This window comes from Enoplosus armatus, chromosome 14 (assembly GCF_043641665.1).
Source record: "Enoplosus armatus isolate fEnoArm2 chromosome 14, fEnoArm2.hap1, whole genome shotgun sequence".
Classification (NCBI taxonomy): domain Eukaryota; kingdom Metazoa; phylum Chordata; class Actinopteri; order Centrarchiformes; family Enoplosidae; genus Enoplosus; species Enoplosus armatus.
Window position 1 is genome coordinate 18,899,748 of NC_092193.1, and position 27,155 is coordinate 18,926,902.

The window sequence follows — 27,155 nt, forward strand, 5'->3', positions numbered from 1 at the left end:
GCGCACGACGCACCCCAGTTCCCACTGCTGTCCGCTTGGAGGCGCCATGGCTCCGCAGCAACCCGCGTGTGTACGCGCGCGCGCTTATACCCGTGGCCTATTGTACCAGCATTACTGCCGTGCACCAGTAAAAGAGGATGCCAAAGCGCAGCTGGACAGTTTTGAACAGATCCCCCGGAGACGCCTTAAACTCCACAAACGGATTGTAATGTCCGCTTGGTATCAGCAGATATGACAGTTATATGGATGTGGCCCTCAGCGGAACACATGGGGCAACCGTGGGGACAGAGCTTTCATGTCCCTAAGATAGAGCATTTAGGAGGTTTTCACAGTTAAGCTCATACATGTGGTCAGTAAGAATGAAATAGAACAGGATAAAGAGCAGACTTAACCCCCCCCATACCCATAAACACACACAAATGGCCCTCGTCTGTGTCTGGTGGTCTGCTTGCAATTAGTAGGCCAAATGAGAGGAGTTTACATTCGGTGTAAACACTGACAGACTGTCCTTGAGTCTGCTCACCATGTTTATACCCATGTAGGTGTTTCAGCCGCCCGTCTACCTATTTGTATGCGTTAAAGTGTTGCATGGTGGGAGGTCTCCCTTTTGGAGGATTTACCACGACTGCACACATCTGCACACGCACTCTGTGAATATAAAGCATGTTCCTTTTCACGTCATTGTCAACGTCAGCGTCCAATTTGTTTGAATGTTTCTGATGTGGCCTGCAGAGCTGCCAATGCATTAGCCGGTAACACCGCCACTAATGTGTTACCCAGGCCAGAGCACAGCTAGGAGGCGACGCAAGGAACAGGCTTTTACATCCAAGTCCACATCCGCTACATGATAGGCCATCAGTTTAGAGAGGGATATGAGGAGGTCTTTTGGATTCAGCTGAGTATGGAAGAGACAGATTGGAATCCATATCTTTGAGAATATCACGTCATTTTGGTAAAAGTTTCCCACTGAAGCAGGGAACCTGGATCTGACCTGCAGTCCGTAGACATTGCTGCTCTTGCACAAACATATTTACACAGTTTGGAAGTTTTAGTCCCACATGCTTTTTACTTGAATGAATTTACTGAATGTATAGTGAGGCTTCGACGAGTCTCGAGGGTGTTGGAGGTGAGACAGCAGTCAGCATTTTGCCAATGCAAGTGCAGATGAGAGAGCAAAGGAGAGGAGGAGGAGGAGGAGGGGAGGAGGAGGGCAGCTGCTGACCAGAGTTATTACTCTCTGAATCTCTTCTCTCTGTCTTGGCCAGGGAAGGGTTTTTCCTTAAAAAGAGAAGAAGAGAGGAGTGGAGCAATGTGTGTGTGTGTGTGTGTGTGTGTGCATGGGATGGAGAGATGTGGAGGTGGGGGTGAGGGGGGTTCGAGTCCCTCTTAAAAGTGTGACTCATAGAATAGGAATGACCTCCCTCCCAAATAGGAGTAAACCGGTCTCTGCCTCTCTCTCTCTCTCTCTCTCTCTCTCTTTCTGTTTCCCTCTTTCTCACACAAACTCTCTCTCACTCTTTCATTTTTTTTCTTTATTTCTTTCACATGGACTAAAAGAGCGTTTCAGTCTGGGGGGATTTCTGCATAATCAGTTCCAGAATCATAAACAGCTCAACTCTCCCAACGTCGCTGCAACGTTTCTCTCACTGTTCTCACAGAAAACACACAAGGGACAACCCAATTCACTTTACAGGCTAACATGCACAAAGACGAGGCGACAATGGAGACATAAAGGCAAATCAAGCGTGTGCATGCAAATGCACAAATCCACACAGTCAGACAGCAGATACAGTACATGCTTTCTGCAGCATGCACAGGTACACAAAACGACCACTCTGAAGGTTGTTTACAGTTCGGTGCTAATCTCTGTCTATGTATGGGAGTGATACGGTTCTTCCAGATGTTGTCCAGTGCCGCTCTTGAATCTGAAATCCTATATTTAAGAACAAACAACAGGATGTTACATTAAACATATGAAAAGCTAACATTTACTCCTCTTTCCCCTTGCTTCTTTTTGGAATCTTTTCCCCTCCTTTTCTCCAGATGTGCTTTCTGTTCAGACAAGGCAGCTGGGAGTCGTTACCTCATTATGAACACACACACACACACACACACACACACACACACACACACACACACACACACACACACACACACACACACACATCATGCACACGTATGGTCAAGTCCATGTGCGAAACTAATGTCACTACCACTGAATTTCGGTGGAAAAAGGTTGTGCTGAGGTCTGGGAGTAAGATGGTAGTGAGAGGTCCAATCGCTTCGGCTTCAGAAAACAGGAGGAAGGAGGAAATTGGGTTTCAGAAAAACTACAGAGGAGCCAAGACAAATTTCTGAGGAACAGTCCCCCCACACACACACACACACACACACACACACACACACACATACACACACACAAATCACACAGATGTACATGCACACATACTGTAAATCATGCACAGAAATATGCATCACCATGCAAGTGGGCACACCCATGTACACGCACACAAACAAACAAGCACACATGCATGGGCTCTGTGGATTGCTCTGATAAGTGCCGTTTTGGCTCCGAATCTTCAAAAATGGCTTCGACACAGGAAGAGATGTATCAAACAGTCCAGACGCATACAGTGCATGTACGTGCACACACACACACACAAGCACACACACACAAGAATGCACACAGCCAAGATCAAAACAGTAGATCAAAATCAGGACCACAGGAAAAAAAAGCAACTCAAACTGTGACGGTTCCACTGAAAGTCTGCTGCAGTCTGAGTGTGAAGACTTAATATAAAACATGTGTCTCTCATTGAGCCGTAGAAAGGAAGACGATTCAACATTTGTTTGTCTATGCACTATATATTCTCTGCACATCCATTGGTGAAGAGTAGGACACAACAGAAAGATGTTTGTAGTGATACACTCTTGACCCCTGAAGGAGGAATTCTTTTTTTATCTCGCCCCTCTTCAATAGGGAGGTCAGAGGTCAGGCTCAGATGCAGCACAGCAGCCCTGGAGCAGGTAGAGATGTGTTGCTCAAGGGCGCCTTAGCAGGCAGATACTGACACACGCTGACACACGCTGACACAGTGGGTTCGACTTGGGAGAAGTATTTGGGTCACTTCAGGTCACACTGTCACTCTGCTGCACCCAAATATGTCACAGAATTAGTCTTTAGTTAAAGAAAAAGTCTGTTTCCTTTTTGCAACCTGGGCTTACTTTGTCATAGTTTTGTGCATCTTTATTATTAAAACATTTTACTCACTAAGTTTATTGCTGAGATCAGGGGACATGATGACATCACTAAAGAGCAACAGGGTATATTGTTCTTTTGTATTTTGAATTGCAAAGATAACCCTTACCAATCTTGAAGGGCGCCTGGTTATGTTTTAAAATGGGAGTGCAAACTTGGAAAGATACATAATTGGTGTGGGGTCAGGACCAGGGACTGTCCTTCACCAGAAAAAAAGAATTGTAATTTTAAACAAATTGTATGCATTTCTACACCACCTAACCTCTTGGATTACGTCAGGTGGGTAAACTGCGTTTATGTGCGTTTAACCCTCCGCTATAATCTAAAATAAATAACATTTCATAATAAAATGAACCGGGCTAATGCAAACTATCAATAACCATGTTACACTTAAATGTCCCATCTCCACAGCTGAATCCTGTCCAATCAGCGAGCTAACGTTAGCTGGGCGGGCTGGCAAAGTTAGCTTATGTTGACTCGCAAATCGGTTCGGCACTTATGTATTTATGCAATACAATCCCACTTTTAGCTAATTTAAAGATTGCGTTTAAGCTAAACAGCATGTCTCTCACCTTTGTAAACAGTCAGACTCCTTCCGTCTCGATCGACAGAATGTGATTGACAGCCAAAGCATGCCGTGGCAAACGATCAGCAATGGGTTCAATTTCAAACTGTGGTCCAAAAATATGTGATTTTGTGTCACTTGTATAGTCATTGATATAGGTTGCTTAAACATAATCAACTGATAGCGGGGACAGTATGATGATAAGTTCAGACAAAAAGTGGGGTAGCAAAACCATAACTTTGCTCCTAATTGAATAACAGGGATGCTTCTGCTCCACTTGCTCCATTGCCTATGTCAATGCTGGGAACATAGGACCCTGGGAAAACAGGGATGAGCCTGCCACTCCTAGCGTCATCTCGCAACTGGGCTAAAATCACATTAAGAGCCATGGCTAATCATCCAGTGTTTAAAGAGAGTGAATCCTTGTCAAAGGAGGATCTTTAGAGGTATACATTTGCATGAACGTATGAAAATGCATATTCTGGCTTTGGAAGTCTGTGTGTGTGTGTGGACAAACGTGAGCTGAGACACTTTGGTGTAGCAACCTTTATTGAAGGAGCTCTTACAACACTGAGATTTTGTATCCTCAGGTAAAAATATCTTCTTTAACAACATGGTTAGAGGCTGATACACTGAGACTAATAGCACCACAAATAATAACAACAGAGCGGTGACTCTGGGCCACTGATGACAACAAAACTGAAGGTGTGGAACCTAAAAGGGAATCTAAAAGGTGTGTGTGTGTGTGTTTTCTGTGGGTGTGGGCGGCTCACGGTATGAGTCCCATTAGGTTTCTTTTCCAGCCTTCAACCATGGCAGATGTTTTCCTACCTCACTGATAAGTACAAAGGTGTGTGTGTGTGTGTGTGTGTGTGTGTGTGTGTTTGACAGATGCCTCTCTACTGCACAGACAAAAAAGAACAGGTTTCTGTCATTCTGTCATTTGAACCAGTGACCCCGGCACAACTGTTTATGGAACAATCGCCCAAGGCTACACATAAAAAAATCACCTCCACACACATATACTGTGTACATGTAACAGAGGTGCTCACACATACACACACATACAGATACACACACTCGGACCGAATCACACATGGTGAGTGCAGCTGTTGTGTCTTCATTAGTACCAGGTGCTGGTGGGCTTGTTTGAGAGTCTGCCTGATGTCATGTCCTGTTTTCCCTGTTGGTTTGGTGATCTAAGAGAGCTTTAAAGTGATGTCGGGTGTGAGTTTTCGCCAAACTGGGAATATGTCATGGCTTTTCAATATGCTTTATAGGGGCAAAACCTCAAGTAAGTTGACTGGCCCATCACGATCCAGCCTTCCAGCATTATCATTTAGGTCCAGCAAACACCCGCCAAAGAATTTGTATGTTTTTTCAATTCACAGCTGCGGTTGGTTCACTTTGTTTTTGTTCATGTTTTTTTTATGTAAAATTGTGAAACTACAAGTCCGACACCACTTGAAAGGATGGTAAGAGCTACAAAAATGAGTCCACATTAAACCCTCAACACAAATCCTTCAAATGGCAGGAGCTCCGGTCCTGGAGAGACAGGAGACTGTAGCCCTGATGAGAAATTTTCAACCCACACTAGTTAGCTGAAGATAGTCCAGACTAGCTGAAAGTGATGCAGGGATGCAGAATACCTGAGTAGAAATCAGCCCAACGTATTAAAAATCTAGAGATAAGTTTAGTTGTAGCCATCACTCTCCAGGACCGAAGCAACTCCTTTGGGACTTTTTTACCCCAAACTTTGCCTTTGGCAGTAATTCCTCCCAGTTGTGTGCTGTCACAACAAGCTCTGAAACTCTAAAATGCTTTAGGGTAACACCATCACTTGAGTCATGGTCTAATGATCGCAACATAGGAGGTGGAATTTGTACTCATCCTGAGATGGTCTGCCTTGGAGGATAAACTCAGGGTAAAAAAGTAAAAAAGACATTTCCGTTTGTCCGCCACACAATCATTTGTCGTTTTTTGACATGTTTTTTTGAAGTACTCAAACACAACAGTGTATGGTAAATGAGTGAGACTGAATATTCATAATGGGACTAAAAATCTAAAGCGTGTTGGTCCTGTTGATCGGGGCCCTGCATTCAGGGCAGGGACACCCTGCGGGAGACGGTTTGGTAGAAGACCCCGCGGAGCAGAGAGGGGTAGTCTGGGACACGGAACAGGTGGCGCTGGGCATAGGTGATGTCGTCCTGCCGCCCCCTGCTCACCAGCGTGCGCAGGTTGACTTCATTGACTTGGCTGCCAACGGCAATGACAAAGAGCTCCACCCCGGCATCTGCAACCTCACGGACGCGCTTCTGCAGCACAGGCTGGGTGACGGCCTGAGACCTGCCGTCGGAGAACATCACCAGCTTCTTGCCTCCTGATGCGTCCCCACGTCCACGTAAACTCTTGATGGCAAATTCCATGGCCTCCAGCACGTTGGTGCCGTCATTTTGGAATGCCGCCTCTTCAGCGTGATAAGACAACAGGGTCAAATTGGAAGTCATCCCCTGCTCCATGCGGGCGTTTCGGCTGTACTGGCCCAGACCCACTCTGACAGCGGCACCCCTCTTCCTATCGGCAGTCAGGAAACGCTCAGCCAAGTTGCTGACAAAGGTCTTGCTTGTCTCGAAGTTCTTCTGGCCCACACTGGCCGAGCTGTCCATCATCATCAAAATATCGGCACTTTCACTGAAAGAGACTGCAACACACAGACACAATGCATCGGCTCAACAGCTGTTTCTGGTGCTTCTGTAGATGATAGTCTAGAGATAGCAAGGTGCAAGAAAGCCAAATAGCATTTATACATTATACATTCACTCGTACATTGTACGGGTTTAGATTGTTGGTTGTTTTATGTTTTATTTCAACTCTCGTTTACTGTGCATCCTGTCTTTGTTGTATCTGATTAATTGAATGTATATATGGATATAAATGGCAAACTGGGCGACAGCAGTAAAATAAGGCAAACATTTAAAAAGAGCGAACCACAGTCCAACCAAATGTAAAACTATTATTACTGAAAAAGAAAAACAGACTTACTGGGACATTTGTAGTCTGGGCACCTCTTATCTGGACGAGAGAACAACAGGGGTTAAGTCAGCTTATTTGGAGTTGGTACAAAACATTCAATTGATGGAATTGACCAATGATGTGTGTGTGTGTGTGTTTACCTTGACAGATTCTGGATGTGAGGTTCTGCAGGAAACTGTCATCTAGCAACTCGGCAAAGTTGTCCAGCACAAAGGAAAAGCCTGGTTTTGGATCACTCTTACAGACCATTTCCCCAACCTGCTCCTGGTTGGGCTGACGGCCTGAGTAGTCCTTCACTCCTAAACCACCAACCTGGAGACGAGGTGAGAGGTTATTAGGCTAGCAGGTACTTAATTATCTCAGTCAAAGGGTCTACAAGTGTGGCAGAAAGATTTACTGCGTCTATCTAGGTGTATTGTACTCACCCGGAGGTCTTTACCACAGAGGACGTTGAGGGGAACCTTGTCCCTGGAGATATCAGAACGTCCGTCTGTGAGAACGAGAACGACTCGGTTTTCTTGCGTCATCAACTGGATTGTGTTGGTCAGAGCGAAATCAAGGGCTTCGCCTGTGTATGTGGCCTCAGCCAGCCAGCGCAAGTCTCTCACTGCCCTGTACACACACACACACACACAGACATTTGATGACACAAGAATCAATGGCTTTTTAAGAAGATGAATTACATTAAAAAACACTCCAATGTATGCAAATATTTGCTGCTTTTCCAAGAATTAAATTACAGGTCAAGTACCGTCTGACTGCTGTAAAGTTGAGGCATGGAGAGGGTGTCACCAGAAACTGAACCAGTGAACTCAAACCTCGGCAGCAGTGGTGATGCTGAATCACTACCGAATCACCACCACAGTAAACACAGAGCAAGCCAGAGGAAAAGCAAGGCAGGCAGGGCTCTGTTTGCATGCATGCGAACTCACTGTTTGAATTCGGTGAGGCCACCGATGTTGTTGCCCAGCTGCACAACTTCTTGGGCTCGCGCTCCACTGTACTGGACTACACTCACCTTGGACTCATTGCCTGCAAACTGGAAAGAAAAGCATTGCATAGTGACCGTGTGTTTTGGTCTGTGTGTGTGTGTGTGTTATGTCTACGAGCGCGTGTTTTCTTCTGTCAACATTTCTGCGTCCCACCCATCCTGACTAATTATATCCAAACTGGAAGAGGAGCGTCATTGGAGAGACATAAAAGCAAGTTCCAAAACCACAGTACAATATCTTTCATTCACACTTTCTATTTTGAGGTCTGCTCTCATGGCAGCATTTCCGAACATCTCTGAAAACAGTCTTTTCGCAACATTTTTGGTATCATTTTGAACAAACAACACAATCCACAAAGGTCAAATGTCGGTTATCCTACAGAGGCCGGGCAAAGATGCATGAATATGAAATGCAGTGCAGTCAAATGTGAAACCCCAGGAGAAATTCAGAGAAGGACGTTACCTTGACCTGCTGGTCTTTGGCCAGTCTGTCTATGACTGTGATGATAAAGTCCTTGGCGAGAGCAAAGTTTGTGGCACCGATACTCTCTGAGCTGTCCACAATGAACGCCAGGTCCAGAGGTGCACACTTACACTCTGGAGACGCACATGAACAAAATCACAAAGGATCACAACAGCCACGGAGCATGAGAAACAATTCTGATGATGACAGTGTTTTAGATTCAGTATAAACTTACCACAACAAGCTGAGAAGTGATTTGGAGAGGATGGAGAGGATGGAGAGGATGGAGAGGATGGAGAGGATGGGGGTGGGGGGGGGGTGGGGGGGGGGGGTGGCACACAAATCAAAGTTAATCAACTGAGCAAAAAAGAAACAAACACAACATAAATAACCTGCGTAACTCTCACATTCTTCAGGTTTGGATTATCTTTGGCTAATCAGGCCCTGAGCTGAAAAGTGTTTAGCGTCGAGTACATGTGGCGTCATTTCTGTGAAGGTGCGTTCAAGTGTGCAAAAAAGTCGAGCATTTTAACTCACAGCAGAGCTTCATGATGATATCCAGAATTTCACATTCCTGAAGAGAGAGGTGGAGTATGTGTTACAGTACGGCAATGCGCTGTTAAATCGCATTACATAACATAACATAACACAACACACACACACAAAGCGGGTCCTAGACTGTTTCAAGCTGCTCCAAAAATAAAAAAAAAAAGAGAACATGACAATGGTGATATTTTACTTAAGAGGGCTGGTCGGTGAAAGGCTACGGATTTTTGTGTTCAGGAAATTGAATGTGTGGCTTTGGGCTGAAGGTACAGTATCAGTTTCGGGGTCAAAACTAGCGCAGCCTCAAGGGGGAAGTAAGTCTGTGGTGCTCAGCCGTCCGGTCCTGTGGCGAAAAAGAGAGCGAGGGTTCAGATGAAATGGACTGATTACATTTTTTTTTTTAATACTCACATCAGTTCCTGGTGGTCCAGAAGGCCCAGGAGGTCCCTGAAGAGAAAGGGAGAATGAGTAAAACAAAGAAGATGGGGGGACTGAGTGATTCATCCTCAGCCTGATAGATGTGTTTATCTGTTTAAAAAAAAACTGGCCAGACAAAAGTTTATCTGGTCTGACTTCAAGATGACAGAGCAAGAACTGGAAGACTCTTTTTTATTTGAACTGGAATAAAAATATGGTGATTCTTTGGAAAACCATTACTCCCTCAGTTACTGAACCCACATCCACACCCACACATTTGTGTGCGCTGCTATCTTTCTGCAACAACATGAGAATCTGCCAAGAGTTCATTGCCACAGCATTTTGTTTTTTTTCGCTCGGGCTGCAGGAAAACCATCTGTTTTGTTTTAACAGACATTAAAGTTGAGTTTAAGAGCATTCTTTTCTGTGACAAAGACGCCAGAGTAGCTTGCATGTGTGCACACAAGCAAACACACACACACACACACACACACACACACACACACGAGAAAGAGAGAGAGAGGAAAAAAAGAGTGAGAGACAGCAGTTAATTGTAGACGAGAGAAACCGTCCCGAGAACACATGACGCAAACTGTTCATACAGAAATATGCAGCAGAGACACAAGCCAGAGGAGAGGAGGAAAGAGAGGAGGAGGAGGAGGAAGAGGAGGAGGAGGAGAGACACAAAGTAGGGAAAGTGTGAAAGGGTAAAGTTTGACAACATGTCTTCATGCACAGTGTTATATTTAGATAATCTTTGTTCATCTTTTCACATAATCCAATACCACAAGCTCTCACTTGCCAGTTGGTGAAAGGGAATTATGCAATCTTTCCTACGTACTGTGAGCCAAACTAAGGGATGCCATTTTTTTTTGTCTTAACATGCGGTTTGATGTTATGTTGAGTGGTGAGATTAGCCAACTTTAGCTCAGTTACTGGATGTCTATGGGATCAGTAGCAACCTCCGCCCACAGATAGGGAAATACACAGCCCATGGGGTTTGTTTTGTTCTTGTTTTTTGTTCTTGTTTGCCCGCTTTATTAAAGGTCTGGTGATATTCTATGTTTCTATATTTAGTGGCAACAAATCCCTTGAAAGTAGCAAAACCAACAATTTATCCTACTAACAAGTAGTGCCTTTGTTTGTTACACCTTATTCTTCCTTCACATAGAGCTCCATTTTTGTCCAAAACCAATTAAAAACACATCAGTGAGCCACAGCATTGCACTGAGTGACATCATTTCATTATCATGACCACAGACACTGTAGTTCATTTTATTTACCGTCCTGTCACTGTAAATACTCACTAGAGCTCCACGTGTATTAGTTCGTAGCTGAAAATAGTTCCCAACAAATACACAGTTTTCTCCTGTTTGAGTAACATTTGCTGAAAACTACAGTCTCTAGCTGTTTTAGGAATGGATTTAGGCTTTTAAAATTTTTTTTAACTATATCTTCATGAACACTTTTCAGTGGTATTCAGTAGGAACGAATGGGTTTAAGGCTGAGTGCCACAGACAGGCTGGAGGGATGTCGGAAATGATTGAGAAACAGACTAATACATTGCTGGTTTTGGTGTTTTCGTGGGATTTGTTAACAATAGCAAAGAGTATCGCCAGACTCTGCGCAAATTCTAAACAATTACATAATTGTTTGGAACTCCTGCTCCTGCCACTGTCACAGTGGATAATCTGACTGATTTATAATCTCACTGACTCTCTTCAGACTGAAATCTGTGGCTTTATAGATACGTAAATTAAAATGGAATTTTCTATAAAGCTAAACTAAGCTAATCTTAAATTAAGGAAAACTTTACTTTCCACTGTAGGTTATTGGAGGGAGGAGTCTACTTTGCATGTGTGGACAGCAGTTTCAACTTGTATACACATGCAGACAAACCTACACACACACACACACACACACACACACAGTCAGTTCTTGCCATGGCTCCATGGTGTTCTTACCGGTTTGCCCTCAGGTCCTCTGTGACCTTTGGCCCCTTTAGGTCCCGGAAGCCCTGGTTCGTTGTTCTGTGAAAGGAGGAAATGAAGATTGAGACAGAGACCCACACATGTATAGAGTTTTTCTTTTTTTTTTTTAATAAATGTTTCTAACTATAACTACAGGATGGAAATACATGTCATAGTTATACATACATACAACTACAATGTTTTATATGCAGTATCCATGTTGAATGTGTACTGCTGTAAACATCAATCAGTCAGAGTCAATCAGAGTGACGTGCAATCATTTTCTTGACAGGGTGACAGCTTTGCGTCCTGTAGGTGTGTTTTGCAAATTAGGAAGCCTTCATATGACTGCAGCTATGTGCACGTGCTGCTTCTCCTCTCATCTTAAGGATCATGTGCATGTGAGTGTATCTGCACATATCACATCCAGGGCTCAACTAACTAGTACTGATACTTCAGCACTTCCAGTTTTTTTCCATTTTGAGAGACTTTACACTAATATACACTACACTCCAGAGTGAGCTATTGCACCCTTTGAAATGAACTGCATTTATCTGGTGGCTGTAGTTACCAAGTTACTTTGCTGATCGAGATTCTTTGCATTGAACATGTGAAAAGTTCATGTTGTCGCTATCATCTTTCTTCCTGCCTCCTTTACTTTTTTCACATTCCTTTCTACTTTCCTCATTTCCTTTCTCCTGTCCTTGATTCTTTCCTTAAGTATTCCCTTTCTTCCTTATTTCCTTTCTTCTTTCATTTTTTTCTTTACTTTCGCTGCTCTGACAGCATGATAATCCCCCAAATGACGAGATACAAGGTTTTCACCTAAAACCTCACCTTCTATGCTATGAGTGCTTTTAATTTGGATACAAAAGTACATTTTACAGTTGACTGATGTTTATTTTGATTATACTTTTAAACATCCGTGTCACAACTACACAGGAGTTTCCACCTTTTGTGTCTGATTAGACCTCTTTATTAGGTCTATGTGTGGGGACTGTGCTTGAAATGTTGAGTCGATATTTTACTATCTTTCATATGGGCCTATCTGAAATGTATCTGTCACAAGTTATATCGTCTTTTAGAAATAGAATAAACGTATAAAAACACTTCTAAAGGGTACAGTCAGTCTGAAAAAGGTCTCAAAATTAACTTAGTTGAGATCAGATCTGGCCTGGAGAGAGAGCAGCCAAAGCCGCTGCAGCTGCTGCCCTGTGGCCCACTGCTGATCGCTGCGAGATTATGACCCCGGCTGTAGAAGTGTGGAGAGAAAAGAGCTTAAAACTGTAAATTCATACAGGAAAATCATCCCGTCTTTAAGTTCCATGTTCCCACAGATATTGTTACACACTTAAAAGAAATGTGGGCATCTTGGTTTGAGGAAGACTGCGGACAGCTGCAGAGAATTTCAAACTGATGCAAAATTGCAAATTGAGAGCGGATACCATGTTTAATGGATTATGCTCCAGAGATTGCTTTCAAAACGGCTTGCAAACACATGTGCAGATTCAAGGGAAGTGGTTGTTTTAAAGAATGTATCTATTCATGTCCAATATTGAACCCTTTAAACAGGCTTATTTCTGGAAAGAACTGCATGTACTCTCTTTATCCCAAACCTGACACTGTAACTGAAATGTGGCTCAATGTCCTCAAATCCTGAAGATAATCAATACACAAACTTTGACCAGTTTTGCGGCTCAACACGCCACACAGATATGATATACAGCGAGGGCCAGAGGGCTGGCTGGCACCGTAAAGTCACAAATCATCACAATAAATCCTTTTGTGCTCTTTGATTTGAGTTGGAAGCCGACTCAAACCAGCAGATCTGCACTGCTGCTACACAACCATGTACCTACAGTGGACAGATATGAAAGAGAAAGAGAGGGAGGAGAGGAGCCTTGAATAAAAACACACACACATGTGCGCATATACACACACGCGGTTCCAATTACTGCACATTCTCAACTTCAAACACTCTGATGTATCGAACAAAGGCCATATCATCCACAGTCACACACACACACACACACACACACACACACACACATCCTGACCTTAATTTTATGGCGTCATATTTGACGACACAAGGCCAGATGTGACTGTTTGACATAACTTGTTGAATACCTGTATATTATCACTCCAAAGTGTGTTAACTAAAAAGGTGGAGAAGTCAAAAGGTCTGTCTCCACCTTCATCTTCTCCGACACACCTCTGCCTGTACCCTCTTGTCCCCTCTGGCCAGATAAAGTGCAGGCAGCAGAGTACATGCCTCTGCAGTGTGAAAACATTTAAACAATTTCAATTAGAAATCCAGTCACTCAAAAAATCTGAATGAAGCCGTGTGGCATTAGATTCTCTGAAAATGTTGTTAGCCAGTTTGATGTCTCATGATTTCAAGTCGAAGTGGTGACTGTTAAAAAAAAAACTGTGTAAAACTAGTGGAAACAAACGAGTGACTGTTCAGAGAATCAGATCTAATGGCCAGTTAAAAAGAGAACAAAAAAGATGGATGAATGTTTCTGGGGATAAGTGGAATGTAATGGATTCATTTTTTCCACTGAGATTTCCACACAAATTTGGCATCTAATGATGTATTTTTTTATAAAGAACTTGGTCATGGACTGACCAATGGAACAGCAGCACAGGGAAGATTAGTGATATTTTGTTCAAGGCAATAATTCGACATTTTATTTGCTTTCTTGCCAAGAGTAAGATGAGAAGATTGATACCACTCTCATGTCAAATATGAAGCTACAGAACCTGGTTAGCTTAGCTTAGCTTAGCACAAAGACTGGAAACAGGGGGAAACAGCTAGCCTGGCTCTGTCTTAAGGTAAAGGTATCTGCCTACCTGCACCTCTAACTCTCACTAATTAACACTTATATCTCGTCTGTTTAATCCATGCAAAAACTGAGGTGTAAAGATTTACGGGGTTATGTGCCGGACTTGTGAAGATACTGCTCCCGGCCAAAACAAAAGGGAGTAAAAACCACAACTCGTCATTTGAACGCTTTTTGTGATATTTTGATTTTGATATAATAAGTTAATCAGTGAGCTTTACATGTGCAGGTAGGCGGATTTCAGACAGAGTCAAATTGTCAAATTATTCCTTCAAGCAAAGGTACTGCCAACAAATTATATTCCACCAAAAGCACATATCAAGAACATGTCAATGTGGAGCTCATTAGAGGACCATATGGGTGATTTGGTATGTTTTAGTCCATTTACTTTACATTCCTGACAACCATTTTCCAAAGCTTATCACTAGTTTGCAGACTGATGGAGGCATGGCGTTGTTTTTCTATATTTCAGTAAGATAATCAGTCCAGAAAAAGCCAATGGAGCAAAACAAACTTCAAGTAGCACAGTTTGAAATCAAGACAATTTTGTGCCAATTCCAAAACAGTTTCCTCTAAACTGACTCAATTACATGTTTTGTAGTTGGTGATTTGGCACAAAGCTGTAGAATCAGCCACAGAAGTTACGAGATGTTTCCTGTATGCTGCTGTCGCTACTCAAGGACAAGAAAAAAATCATTGGGTCGACTGGGTGAATCATACGTGTGCATCTGATCCTGCTCTGTGCTACGGTACCTCAAAGTCTTGATGAGTGGTAAACTGATCTGGCACCGTAAATCCACAGCTTACAAAGTGTTACTGGTGCACTGATGTACGAGAGAAAAGTGCAAACATGTGCAGAAATGTTTACGCCATGAAACATGAACCTTGGAAATGTAATAATTTCAATGTAAACACGACCAAGTTGAACCAGGGGTTAAAACTGGCACGCTCTGTGGACACGGGTGATCACACACATTATACCGTTGCCACACACACACACACACACACATGCACCAATGACTCATGCACACACCAAAAGAGTAATGCAGTCCCTTCATCGTTTCTGCTCATTTCCTGGTATCCTTGACAACGACATATACACAGCTGCATCAGCTCAAAGCCTTCTTCCCCAAAGACACACACACACACACACACACACACACACACACACACACACACACACACACACATAAAATGAGTTCAGATCTACTTAAGAAAGCATTTCCAGCTGCAGAACAGAAGGACAGTGTGAGAGCGAGATGGATGGTCGGAGGAAAATAAGAGCAGTAAAGTATGTGAGGGGCTAATGCAGAAAAACAAAATGAAAGACAGAAACGAAAAGAAACATATTATTATGTATTATTATACATGTTAAAAGAGACCAATAAAAAAGAAATATGTAAATGTGCCCCTAAATCAAGACATGTGACTCACATCCTGTCGGCACTTTCTGCCAAGAAGGGACTGAGGAAAGATAAAATGAGATCAAGAGCAAGGAGACAAGTCAGAGGCAAACTCACATCGGAGCCTGGATCTCCGGCATCTCCATCATCTCCTTTGGGTCCGGGGGTTCCCTTGCCTCCCTGAAGGTCACACAGCAAATGTCAGCGGTCAAGAGGACGCAGGAGCATGACAATCAATGTCATACTGTTGGCAGTGAACTTCAAACATGGACACTCATATTCAGTGTTGACATGTAAATCTAAAATATAGAGTACTAGGGAGGCCAATCTTAGTTTTCAGCTTCCTATAGACAACCAGTGATCCATTCTTCATTAAATACACTGCGTAACTATATTCATCCAGAATATATCAGTCGTGAACACATGTCTGCCCAACATCTGATTCAAGTTAAAATAGAAATTTGAAAGATAACTTACCGGCTCACCAGGGTCTCCGCGGGACCCAGGATAACCCTAAAAAAAGACATGAATGTTCAGAATATACAAATTTACATGAAGCAAAAATGTGTCATACACTATTAACTGCTATTACTATTCACACATACCTGGAAACCATGACAACCAACGGTGCCATTTCCTGTGACACCATCTTCTCCCTGAAATTAAGAAAGAGGTACACTTACAGATCCAATCTGCATACACACACATACACAAACCTCACAGCAGTAATAATATGATGGATGCCCCCCCCCCCAACACTCACCCTCTCTCCCATCTGGCCTCTGTCTCCCGGAGCTCCTTTGATGCCTCTCGGCCCTTTGGGTCCCTGGAGGATGAAAGGAATGATAAGATTAGAAACATATGAAATGACATGTGTTTGTTGAAAACATTTGGATTATGTAAAGATGTGTGTGTGTGTGTGTGTGTGTGTGTGTGTGTGTGTGTGTATGTGTGTGAGAACAAACAGTCGACATGTCGCAGAATTACTTTTATTATGTAACAATCGCTTACTGCAATCTGTTACAGGTTATAGCTAGCTGATTGCCTAGATTGTGTGATAACGAGTACTCAGTTATTTAGTTTTCATAGACATTGATGATAATAACAGCTTCCTGATTGCAGTTGATGCAGTCACCTGCACACTTTTTATGGATTTTGTAGTTGAATCAGTGGCGTTACAGCTGGAGCTGTAAAGGTGGAGGAGTTTCAGCTTCAAATCTTTTCTATTTCTGTATAACTCTGTATAAAATTCATGACAAAATAGGCAACAATCACCGTTTAAAATACACATCTTTTGGTATTATTTGAGTTTAACACTCAAAAACTCAAACCCCTTGTTCAAAAACCTTGTTCTCAAAGATTAGCTCTCTGTAACGTTAACAGTCATAACTAAAGATAATAAGTTAAAAAAGACTCTGTATTTATGTTTAATACTCCAACACTTAACTAATCACCAGGACTGTGTGGGTGTAGTTTGATCAGATTTAATTAACAGTGACTAGACAACCCACCGACTGTCATCAGATTTAAACGTTGCTAAATCCTGATTGGAAGTTCGTTACATCACGTTTTTCCAACTGAGCCCCGCCCACTTGAAACATGTGAGAGGAGGTCAGACAAAAATACAAATACAGAAATCTCACATGTTAAATAACCAGAGCTGCTCTAACTTTGGAGTATTGGGTGTTCAAGTAGGATGATGTCAGTAATAGTAAGAAGCTGAATGAGTAAATTGGTTGTCAGGGCCTTTAAGTGGTATGTACGCTAATCGATAATCCGTGTGTGTGTCCTGTTGGACTCACTTCTGGTCCAGGTGGGCCTTCATCTCCTCTGTAGCCAGGAGACCCGGCCCTGCCAGGCTCACCCTGGAAAACAAAAACAGTGTTAATGAGACGCTGTTAAAACACTTCTCCAACAAAAACAAGCACATAAAGCAATGGCAACGGGCCATTTTGAACCAACACAACCTACAACACCGAGAAAAAGTCCCGCCCCACATTCTGGCCTTTTTTCAATGTCTTCATTGCACTGAAATCTGTTCACATTCTGAACTGAATGGGTATCCACTGCTGTACCTGCTAATACATTTTGAACACCATGTTTTTTATAATAAGGATATGACAATGTTATAGTCAGCATGACCCTGATCATGGTGTCTCGAACATACACAGGGGATGTAATTCAGGACTGTTTTCGTCTATTCATTTTGACAGAGCAATGGTCAATGGGGAAACTCCAACACTCGACTGACCAGTGGTGTAACTTCATCACTCACTCACTCACTCAGTAAGCCGGTGACAGACTTTCGTGTTTATAGGGCTGGCACTGCTTTGCTGCTGTCCAGCCAAAATGCTCCTTCCAAACCAAAGCTGTCGGATTTACACATTGCATCTTGTGCACTTGACACATAATTTATAGAAATAGAAAGAAGAAATAAACATATGCTAATATGTTACAATTCAGTGCTGTACACATGTAATAGCATGGCAGTGTTTAATGAGTGCAAAAGATGTCCAGCACATTACTGCATGTGAGGATACAGTTTTTTCCTGTGTATGAGGAAGGCCCAACATGTCAGTTATTCCATGTTTTCTGTACTATTCATTTGACTATTCATATGGCTCTGATGAGGAAAGGAGGCGCAGCCGACAGCACAAAAGAGCCATTGAAAGTTCTGACATCACGAAGGTTACCGCAACTAACGCTTGTAACGTATTATTATTATTACACCGTTATGGTGCCCTATTAAGAAAACCATACTGAGGCTTTGGCTGGAGCCGACGGAGAGAAGAACTGAGTCAGAGGGGAAAGAGTGAGTGTCGATGTTCCCGGGAGGAGTAAAAAACTGAGAATGAGAGGGAGGGGAGATGGAGCATGCAGGAGTGGGCAGCACTCTGGCACACCAGCCAGGTTCGCCTCTGTTTAAGCTTCTGCACAGTGAAATTAAATATGGATGCACAAGTGCATACACACTAGGAAGCATGCGCACACTCAGTCACAAGTTCCCCTCTGCAACTGGAAAAAAGAGAGAGAAAAGTGGGTGGTTCGTACTTGGGACTATGCCGCCTCCTGAAACTCTACACAACGGGCTAACGAAGGGTAGTACCTCACGCACTGTAGCTGTGTGTGTGTGTGTGTGTCTACGTAAATGTGTGTGTGTCTTACAGGGTCTCCGTTGGGGCCAGCTGAGCCCTCCCTCCCTTGCTCTCCACGGGGTCCTGGCTCCCCCTGGCAAGGAAAAGAACAAATGTATGAAGCGACCTAAATGCATTTGAGACAGTAACAATAGACAAGTAGAGCAGACGGAGCCAAGTTTTAAACAAAGTTAGATCAGTGGGAGTACGGGGATAATATAAAAACAGTATGCGTTCCATTAAACAGTGCGGTTTGCAGTTGACTCAATACAAATGCCAGCATTTCCCATGAATTTCTACGGAGGAGGTACTGGAATCAGACAGTCCCTGAGGGATTGGGGATCTACCCTTCTACCCCTCCTCATCATCCTTATCATCACTTACTGCCTCTCCTCTTGGACCTCTGCTTCCACGGGAACCTTGCTCCCCCTTCTCGCCGACTTGTCCCTAGAAAGGATTTTGAAGACGTTAACACACAGTTCGGCAGCTGTTACACACAAACTCACTCACTTAAAGTTATTATTAATCCTATTTACTCTCTCCCCGCGAGTTCCATCCGGTCCCGGTGCGCCCTGAAACACACACATAGCAGAACATTAGACGAGCTGTTAAAGATCACAAAGTTGATGTTTCTGGCGTTGTCGGGAGCTTCATCGCTTACATCATCGCCGCGCTCTCCTTTGTCCCCGTTGGCTCCGCGAAGGCCCCGGTCCCCCTGTCACAACACAGATAGTCACGAGTGTATCATATCTCCTGCTTCGCTTCGATACTCTTCATACAGATCCGTATTTTGTATTTTGTCATCGTTTCTCTTTGCGCTGATTTACCTGAGGTCCCAGCGGGCCATAGTTTCCAGGCCTTCCTGGTTCACCATCTCTTCCAGGATCTCCCTGAAACAAGCCCACAACATCTTAATGCAAACACCAAAAGGCAATTTGAAATCTTCCACAAGTATTTTATTTAGATCTTACTTTTCCTCCTTTCAGTCCATAAGGACCAGGGTCTCCCTTTGGTCCAGAATCTCCCTGCAGACCCTGGAAGCAGAAAACACCACAGAGACAGTTTCAGTACGTGATCATAAGCAGCTGAAGCCACAACACTCAATCAGGCCTCTGTGCGCGTTTGTGTGTGTTTACAGTGTGACTATATGGTTTCCTTTAAACAATCCGACAGCAGAGAATGTAAACAAAGCCGTGATTAAGAGCCAAGGGCCTCAGTCCGCCTCTGGTACACAGGGGATCCAGACGCGGTGTGTGATGTTGATCAGGGCTGCGCTGACAGCAACGTTCCTAAACATGCAACTGTGGCTAATGGCTAATCTGTAAACAATGTGGCCAAGCCTGAGGCAGAACACCTAGACGTTCAATTTCAATTCTTTTTATTTAAAAAGCGCCAAATCATATCAAATCAATAAAACCGTTATCTCGGGGCCCTTTTCATATAGAGAAGGTCTAGACCCAACAGTTCCCACTATGAGCAAGCATTTGGCAACAGCCGCAAGGAAAAACTCCCTTTTTTTTCAACAGGCAGAAACCTCAAGCAGAACCAGGCTCTGGGTGGGCGGTCATCTGCCTTGACAGGTTGGGTTTAGAGAGAAAGAGAGAAGGGGGAGTGGAGGACAGGGGGAGGGATTGACGGCGTATTTGCAGTCCTCAAACCTGATGTCATGTGTCAGTGTGTAAACATCAAGTGGCTGGCGTCCACCTGGTTCTGAATCAAACTGTATGCAATGTGTGTGCGTAGAGGCCAAAATGTGAGACCATAACAGTGGGATTATTTTGAGACTGAGATAATACAACTCACGTCTGATCCGGGAGATCCTTTACAGCCGGCAAGACCGGGGAAACCAGCTTCACCCTAATGAGGAAAACCAGAGAAACACGTCCTCAAACAACTTTATCACATCAACAAGAGAAAGACTGCCAGACAGCCAGATGTTTGGATGTTCACGTCTGTGACTCACCTTGCGTCCGTCAGTTCCATCGTTTCCCCTTTGACCTTTGTCTCCCTGAGAATGAGAGAGAGACAAAGTAGATAGAGAGAGTGAGTGAAAGAGAAGAAAAGTGATGGAAGAGTGATTGAACCATCAGCTTTCAGAACTATCCCAGACGGGGGAACATCAGACAACTGTTAAGAAGCGCTTACCTTGTAGCCTTTGTGTCCTCTGTCACCCTGCAGAAAACACAGACAACATTAGTCAGCCATGTCCAAGAATTATAGAGCACCGTAATCCTGAATCTTGCATACTTCTTAGTGTTTGTGCGCTCTGATCGTACCTTTTCTCCTCTGCCACCACGGTCTCCCTGGAAACAGAAATACACACATCAGAATCATCATCGTTCCACGCAGCAAGGTGATCGCTTGAGAAGGCGCGTAAAGTCTGACCTAGAGTCAGTGATCATCAACAGGTAAACCACCTAAACAATTATTAATACGCTCGGACTTACATTTGCAGACATTTCCTTGCTTACATTACTTTGTTTCTGGGTCATAAACATTTATGTGAAGCTAAAAAGGCAGATACGGGCTTGTCCTTGAATTTCTTTCATATTGACAAGAGATTGCTAAAGAGATAACACAAATATAGATGTTAATTGCTCTTATGTTACATTTTACCTGGGACAAATCCCAGATGAACTTAAGGCACAGGATGGAGGAACATTTGGAGAAAACCACCACACAGAAATGGCCACAGACAAACCAACAAAGGACGACTGCAATTGTGAAAGAAATAAACTGCATGGAGAAACAGACCTTTATCTTAAGTGTCCAGTACATGTGCCTATAAAGATGTAACCCGTCACATATGTCAACTCATTCATTTAGCTCCAAAATCTCACTGGTTCGCACCTAAAAAGTTTATTTTAGTCAAGTTAAGACCTAAGTGCACTCTACCTTCATTCCACTGTAACCAACTGGACCAGGATCTCCAACGCTGCCCTGCAACATAGAGATAGAAATATTATATATATATATATATTTATATATATACAAGTCTGCATGACATATCCAAAGAGTTGATTAGTTCGTCCTTATGCATGCGTGTTGGTATGTTGGGGATGGTGTTGGTGGAAGTCACTTACTATGTCACCAACATCTCCTTTCTCTCCCGGCATCCCTGGTCTACCTGTTTCTCCCTGTAGAGATACAAATACGATGAGACAATGTAGAGTTGTGGACATTATTTGGGTGCATTGGGTTTCTGACACATGCTGTTTTCATGGTGCATCATCTCACCTTAGCGCCAATGTCTCCGTCCGGTCCTTTAGGGCCTCCTGAAGCCTGCAGACAAAACAATAAAACACAAACAGTGAAATTATTGCCCAAACAAAACAGAGCTGGGGAAGAATTTTGGTGGCAATAAGATAATAAATGGCGTACTTACATTGCAGTCGAAAGAGCAACACTGGGGAGAAAAAGAAAAGATATATTGTGAACACCTTAAAACAGATAAAGTGTCTCTATGTCTCTATACATGTTTGGCTATATAGATTATTGGCTATTTTTGATAAATCTAGGAGGAGACATGCTATGACTTTTTCTGATCTGACCCCTAGTGAAATACTTAAATAACAATGTTCAGTGGAGTTAAGTCAACTGAACTGATCATCACCATGTTTAACTGTCAGATGACTGTAGGGCTGCACAAATATGTCCAGTATCTAAGATATAACTGCAGCGGTTTAGTTGGAGATGCAAAAGTAGGCGAGATAGTGAATATCACTACAATCTCAGTTGGCTTATCATGTGCTCATTTCAGCTTCCTGTAGCTGTCCTGCCTGATCCCTCCTTGTTTCCTGAGTAGAAGAGAGTTTAGCAGAGTTTACATGAAAGTGGAGACCAGCGGTAACAAGACTGCAACTGAGACAGAACAAGAGGAAGGTAATGACCTAAAATCTAAAAAAACAGACTCATCCTAACTACATCTCAGTAAGATTTATTTATTGCACGAGATAAACAAACCTTTGGAGTGTAAACATGTAAAGCCATGTCATGTAGCCAGTATGCAACAAATTATCTTAAATTAAGTTGCTTCAACAAAATAGAACAATGACTAATCCCTCAGTCAAAACAATTCAGGAAGAATGGATATAAACAGCCAAAAAGCTTCAATTTATTTCAGCCATGTTGCCAAGCCCTAAATGAGAGCCAATCCAATCTTTTGGATCTGCAATAAAGTTCTGTATGCCCAATTATTGTGTAACTACTCCTTTAAATGTAAAAGCAATAAGCAAACACTTAAAAAGATTAAATGAATTTCCTTTTAAGAAATATCTTAAAAAGACGTACCGCATCCTTGGTCTCGTTTGTCTGAAAAGATGGAAAGAAAACAGCCGTTAGTTCAAAATCCAAATGTTCAATTCTGTTTATACAGACGAGGAGAGAAGTGAAGAGAAAACAGGAGAAGGGCAAATAAGAGAATACATACGATCATATCAATGATGGTTCGAATGGTTCCCATCTTGGTGGATCTGGAGTCGTCCGCAGCAGTGAAGTTCTGTCTGTAGGTCTGGTCTGTGGCAATGAGTGACAGCCTGGTGTCCTGGTGGGAGACAAAATACAAACATCATCATCATCATCATCACAAGCCTGAAAGTAGCAGTACCTACAGTACAATGCGCTTTCTGGTCACTGATTGGTCTCTCAAAGCTGTGACATCTTTACAGACATTATCTTCAGTTAAATGCCCATGTATCTTACATCAAGAGCACCCTCACTTATTCCCACACAACGCTTAATAATCAGACTAGATTCATATTTGCCTTTTTTAGCATCACATTGAAAATACATTGAGTCTTGCTTCTTGACAGCAATTCACACAAACAATGCAGTTTTAAAATACTGTATGACCTGCAGAATGTTGAAATATTTACGGATTTATAAACTGTATTCAAGTGGAAACACAAATTCAGATGTGTTCAGATCAAACATAAACACGGTGTGGCCTGAGTTAGTGGGCTTGTCTATATATCTGTGTGTGAGTGCCTGCTTGTATATCAAATCTTCACTTCACTATACTTTACTTTAAGTTACTTTATTTTATTTCACTTTCAATTACTTGAGTTCCACATTTCAGCTGTATTTTCCATAGATAAGACACAAAAGTCTTTTTAGTGAGAAATTCCCTCCCCTTAATTTGGAATGCATTTTTGTACTGAACAAGAATTTAGGATTTTGTCCCCATCTCATAAATTATGGACAGAGACCAATAACTCTTTCAATGTACATATTGCTATTTAAATAGCGTATTAAGATATAATGACAAAGCATTCAAGTCCCTAAAAGCTTATCTCTCTATTAAACATTCATAGCTAAATAAGCTAATAATATCTAAACTAAGCTTCTTCATCTGGACCGTGTGGGTGTGGTTTGTTCAGATTTGATTGACAGTGACCAAACAACCCAACAACTTCCATCAAATTCTGATTCACATGTTTCTAAATCCTGATTGGCCCACAGACGTATGTGTTACATCTTTTTCCAGCTGTCCCCCAGCTGAGGTCTTTAACCTTTATTCTTTTAATTTTGGAGTAAGGATTGGGGTTATGCATTTAGTCGTGGCAACTAAGATTTGGGTTAGGGGCTGGGGAATGTATTATGCTAATGAGGTTCCTCAATATATAAGTACATATGTGTGTGTTTTGTACCTCCTGGTCAGGTGAGATGGCGACAGCGAACACTTTGACCCCATGTTGCCTGGCTTCATTAGCAGCCTCCTGCACGCCTCCACATGGCTCCTTGTAACCGGTGATAGGATGGCCATCAGTCACTACCACGATGTACTTGTTCTCATGGTAGTGGGAGCCCCTGCATGCAGGCAGACACATAAACACACACACTCAGAAATCACTCTTCTTATTACTGCTAAAGTGTATGTGTGTGTGTGTGTGTGTGTGTGTGTGTGTGTGTGTGTGTGTGTGTTATTAATACCCAATGAGCAGCTCAGCAAGGCCCCTCTTGATGGCACAGTCTGTGTATGTGCCCTTGCCGATGTATTTGATGGTATTGATGTCATTCTTCAGGGCCTGGCGATCAGTGCTCATGTCACTCAGCTCTCGCACAAGGATGACTTCGTCACTGTAGTGCAGTGCTCCTGAGTTCCACGTCAGGGTGCGGTCACATCGGTGGCGCCTGGATCAATAGAGGTGTTAAGTAGAACAGTCATCTAATAGTACAACCATCAATCAAATCAGCACAATATCAATATCTTGCAGATTTTATATAAAAAAACAGTGATGATTGAATAAAATATGATGCAAGAATATGACACTTCAGTACTTTTACTAAAAGAGTAACTTAACACCAGGCTTAAAGTTTCAATCAATGATGGGTGTGGTCAGAAGTGTGCTGTATTGCATGTGTAACCACATCCACCAGTGATGTCACAGTGTCCCAGAGTACACCTGTACATCACACCACAGGGGGTGTTTGAGTAAGATTTTGAATGCAGGACTTTAACTTGTAGTGGAGTATTTTTCCCAGTGCTAATGCTGCAGACGTAGGTGTGTGTGTGTGCGTGTGTGTGTGTGTGTGTGTGTGTGTGTGTGTCTTACATGTCCTTGAGTTCATCTATGAAGCGATTGGTGAATTCTTTGATCTGGTCAATATAAAAGTTGGGGGGTTTCTGTCTGAGGGCGACACTCTCAGATGTATCCAGTACGAAGAAAAGGTCAACCGGACAATCTGCGCACAAAACAAACAAACAAACAAACAAACAAACAGACAAAGATGGCTGTCAGCAAACGTCGTCCATGATGACAACCATAAAACTGCCAAATGGCACATTCAAAGTGAACTCTGTGTTTATGAACCAGTCAATCCAAAATGCATTCATGATCAATCATCCATCCATCAATTCGAATGATGTGAGCACAGGTATCGCTGCTGCAGCGCTGGGGGCCTACGTCAGGCCAACATGATGCTGCTTGGAGCACCCTGCATCACACTGGGTGTCATCTACCTGATCTATCCATCTTTATACAGGTAACTTTACGACAGGTGGAGGCCTGACTGACTACACCCATAACATGGCTGTCTGCATATACACCAGTACTATAACTGTTGCACAGCACCATGGCAGGGAAGCAGGCCTGAGGTGCCATCACCTGCTTTGATTCTTGTCCACATTTATCCCTTTGGCACCCACAGCACTGGTAGATCTTAGTCTGCACTACGCTCAATGCCGACTGTTCAGGCCCATCAAGACAACCATGGGGCCAAACAAGGGCCTGCTCCAGGTGGGCTAGGCTAGCGTCATCCTCTGACCGTCCTTTCAGTTGTTATTGCACCTCTGCTGCTGATTTGCTTCTCAGACTGACGGGAAGTATGTTACCCAAAGACAATGAACATCTGGACCAGCTCTTGCTGCAAGTATCACTTCAGTGCGTTACGTTCAAACACAGTAATACAACTTTACATGCAACATGATGCCATAAACGACAGATACTAGTGCATTTACTCGGAAAAGTGCAACATATTTTAAGCAAACTTACCCGCAAATCTGTTTCTTTGGTTCTGCGTTTGCGCTCCAGCCAGGAAGACGCACAGCAGCGCGAGGAGAGCTCCGAGAGTCTCCATGGTTAAACTGCGAAAAAACTAAAAGCCAAAAATGACAACACCCCAATCCCCAGACAACAAAAACAAACACCGAACCACTCCTGCCCCGAGCCCGGTACCACTAAACCGATTCGGCGAACTTTTGGTGATCCAGCGCTCCGCCGCAGTTTGTCGGAGGCGAGACCCAGAGCGCGCAGAGGAGGACCAGAACGCACGGTGAGGGAGGAGGAGGAGGAGGAGAAGGAGGAGGAGGAGGAAGAGTTCACGCGCTTTCTCTAGGAACGGTGAGTAGGGATAGATTGGAACGCGTCCGAGCCAAAAGTTTACACAAAATCCCAGATATGCCTGCTTCCTTAAAAGGGTCCCGCGGGGACGTGGACGCAGGAACAAACAGCGGGTTTACTGTTTATTCCGGCCTGTAGAGGAGGCTCCAACATGCGCTGATACTGTTCCGTGCAGGGAAGAGAGACAGTGCGTGTGGGGAAACTGATCTTGGTTATGTTTTCATGATTCCAGATGTATATGTATGTACAATGAGGAATCGGAACAGTTGAGCTTCCCTTTCCGCTCATACAGGTGTAGGACCCCGTCTAACAGACGCCGTGCAGAAAGTCAAGGAACGCGGCCGTGAGGAGATGCGCGCTGCAATCATTTCATCAAACCTAATGAAAAGCAGCTGACGCACATCTTGGAAGCATTTTGTATTCTCTTTCTGTGAACGTCTCTCATTTCTGTGGCAGATGGGGGTGGGTGGAGTTTGGATACATCTGGTTCACTTCGGCGTCCAGACCCAACATGAACATAAACGCGAAGAAAAGGAGGAGGGGGGGGGGGGGGGGGGGGGGTGGCGGTGGTCTTCACTCCCTTGTTCCTCGGAAGCAGGAAGAGACACAGCGCCATCTAGTGCTCCTTGTGGGTACATCTTGGAGAGGTCTCCGGAAAGAGTTTCGGGGTGCAGCGAGGCACTTCCATGG

General features: G+C 43.4%; 1 protein-coding gene across 1 annotated transcript; it reads right to left on the reverse strand.

Annotated features, from left to right (window-relative positions):
* Window positions 1–4,355: 4,355 nt before the first annotated feature.
* Window positions 4,356–26,417, reverse strand: col6a1 (collagen, type VI, alpha 1). The gene is made up of 35 exons (XM_070919249.1): window positions 26,118–26,417; window positions 25,179–25,308; window positions 24,556–24,756; window positions 24,273–24,432; window positions 23,054–23,167; window positions 22,915–22,935; window positions 22,010–22,030; window positions 21,862–21,906; window positions 21,708–21,761; window positions 21,520–21,564; window positions 20,901–20,927; window positions 20,770–20,796; window positions 20,588–20,632; window positions 20,428–20,481; window positions 19,596–19,658; window positions 19,452–19,514; window positions 19,286–19,339; window positions 19,161–19,196; window positions 19,009–19,071; window positions 18,656–18,718; window positions 17,293–17,355; window positions 16,254–16,316; window positions 16,096–16,146; window positions 15,968–16,003; window positions 15,608–15,670; window positions 11,239–11,304; window positions 9,269–9,304; window positions 8,849–8,885; window positions 8,547–8,555; window positions 8,312–8,445; window positions 7,790–7,896; window positions 7,283–7,469; window positions 6,998–7,169; window positions 6,867–6,896; window positions 4,356–6,525 (listed from the first exon to the last, which is right to left on the reverse strand). The coding sequence occupies exons 1-35, from the start codon at window positions 26,200–26,202 to the stop codon at window positions 5,924–5,926; spliced, it is 3,027 nt and encodes a 1,008-aa protein (XP_070775350.1). The 5' UTR covers window positions 26,203–26,417; the 3' UTR covers window positions 4,356–5,923.
* Window positions 26,418–27,155: the final 738 nt, after the last annotated feature.

What these genes read in the sequence shown, in the direction of transcription:
- col6a1 (XM_070919249.1), bottom strand. Translation starts at nt 26,202, where the DNA reads ATGGAGACTCTCGGAGCTCTCCTCGCGCTGCTGTGCGTCTTCCTGGCT. An exon ending in GAACCATCATTGATATGATC is followed by an intron (nt 22,936 to 23,053) that starts GTATGTATTCTC and finishes CCATCTTTTCAG; the next exon opens with ACAAACGAGACCAAGGATGC. An exon ending in GGCCTCACCGAATTCAAACA is followed by an intron (nt 7,470 to 7,789) that starts GTGAGTTCGCAT and finishes GTGTGTGTACAG; the next exon opens with GGCAGTGAGAGACTTGCGCT.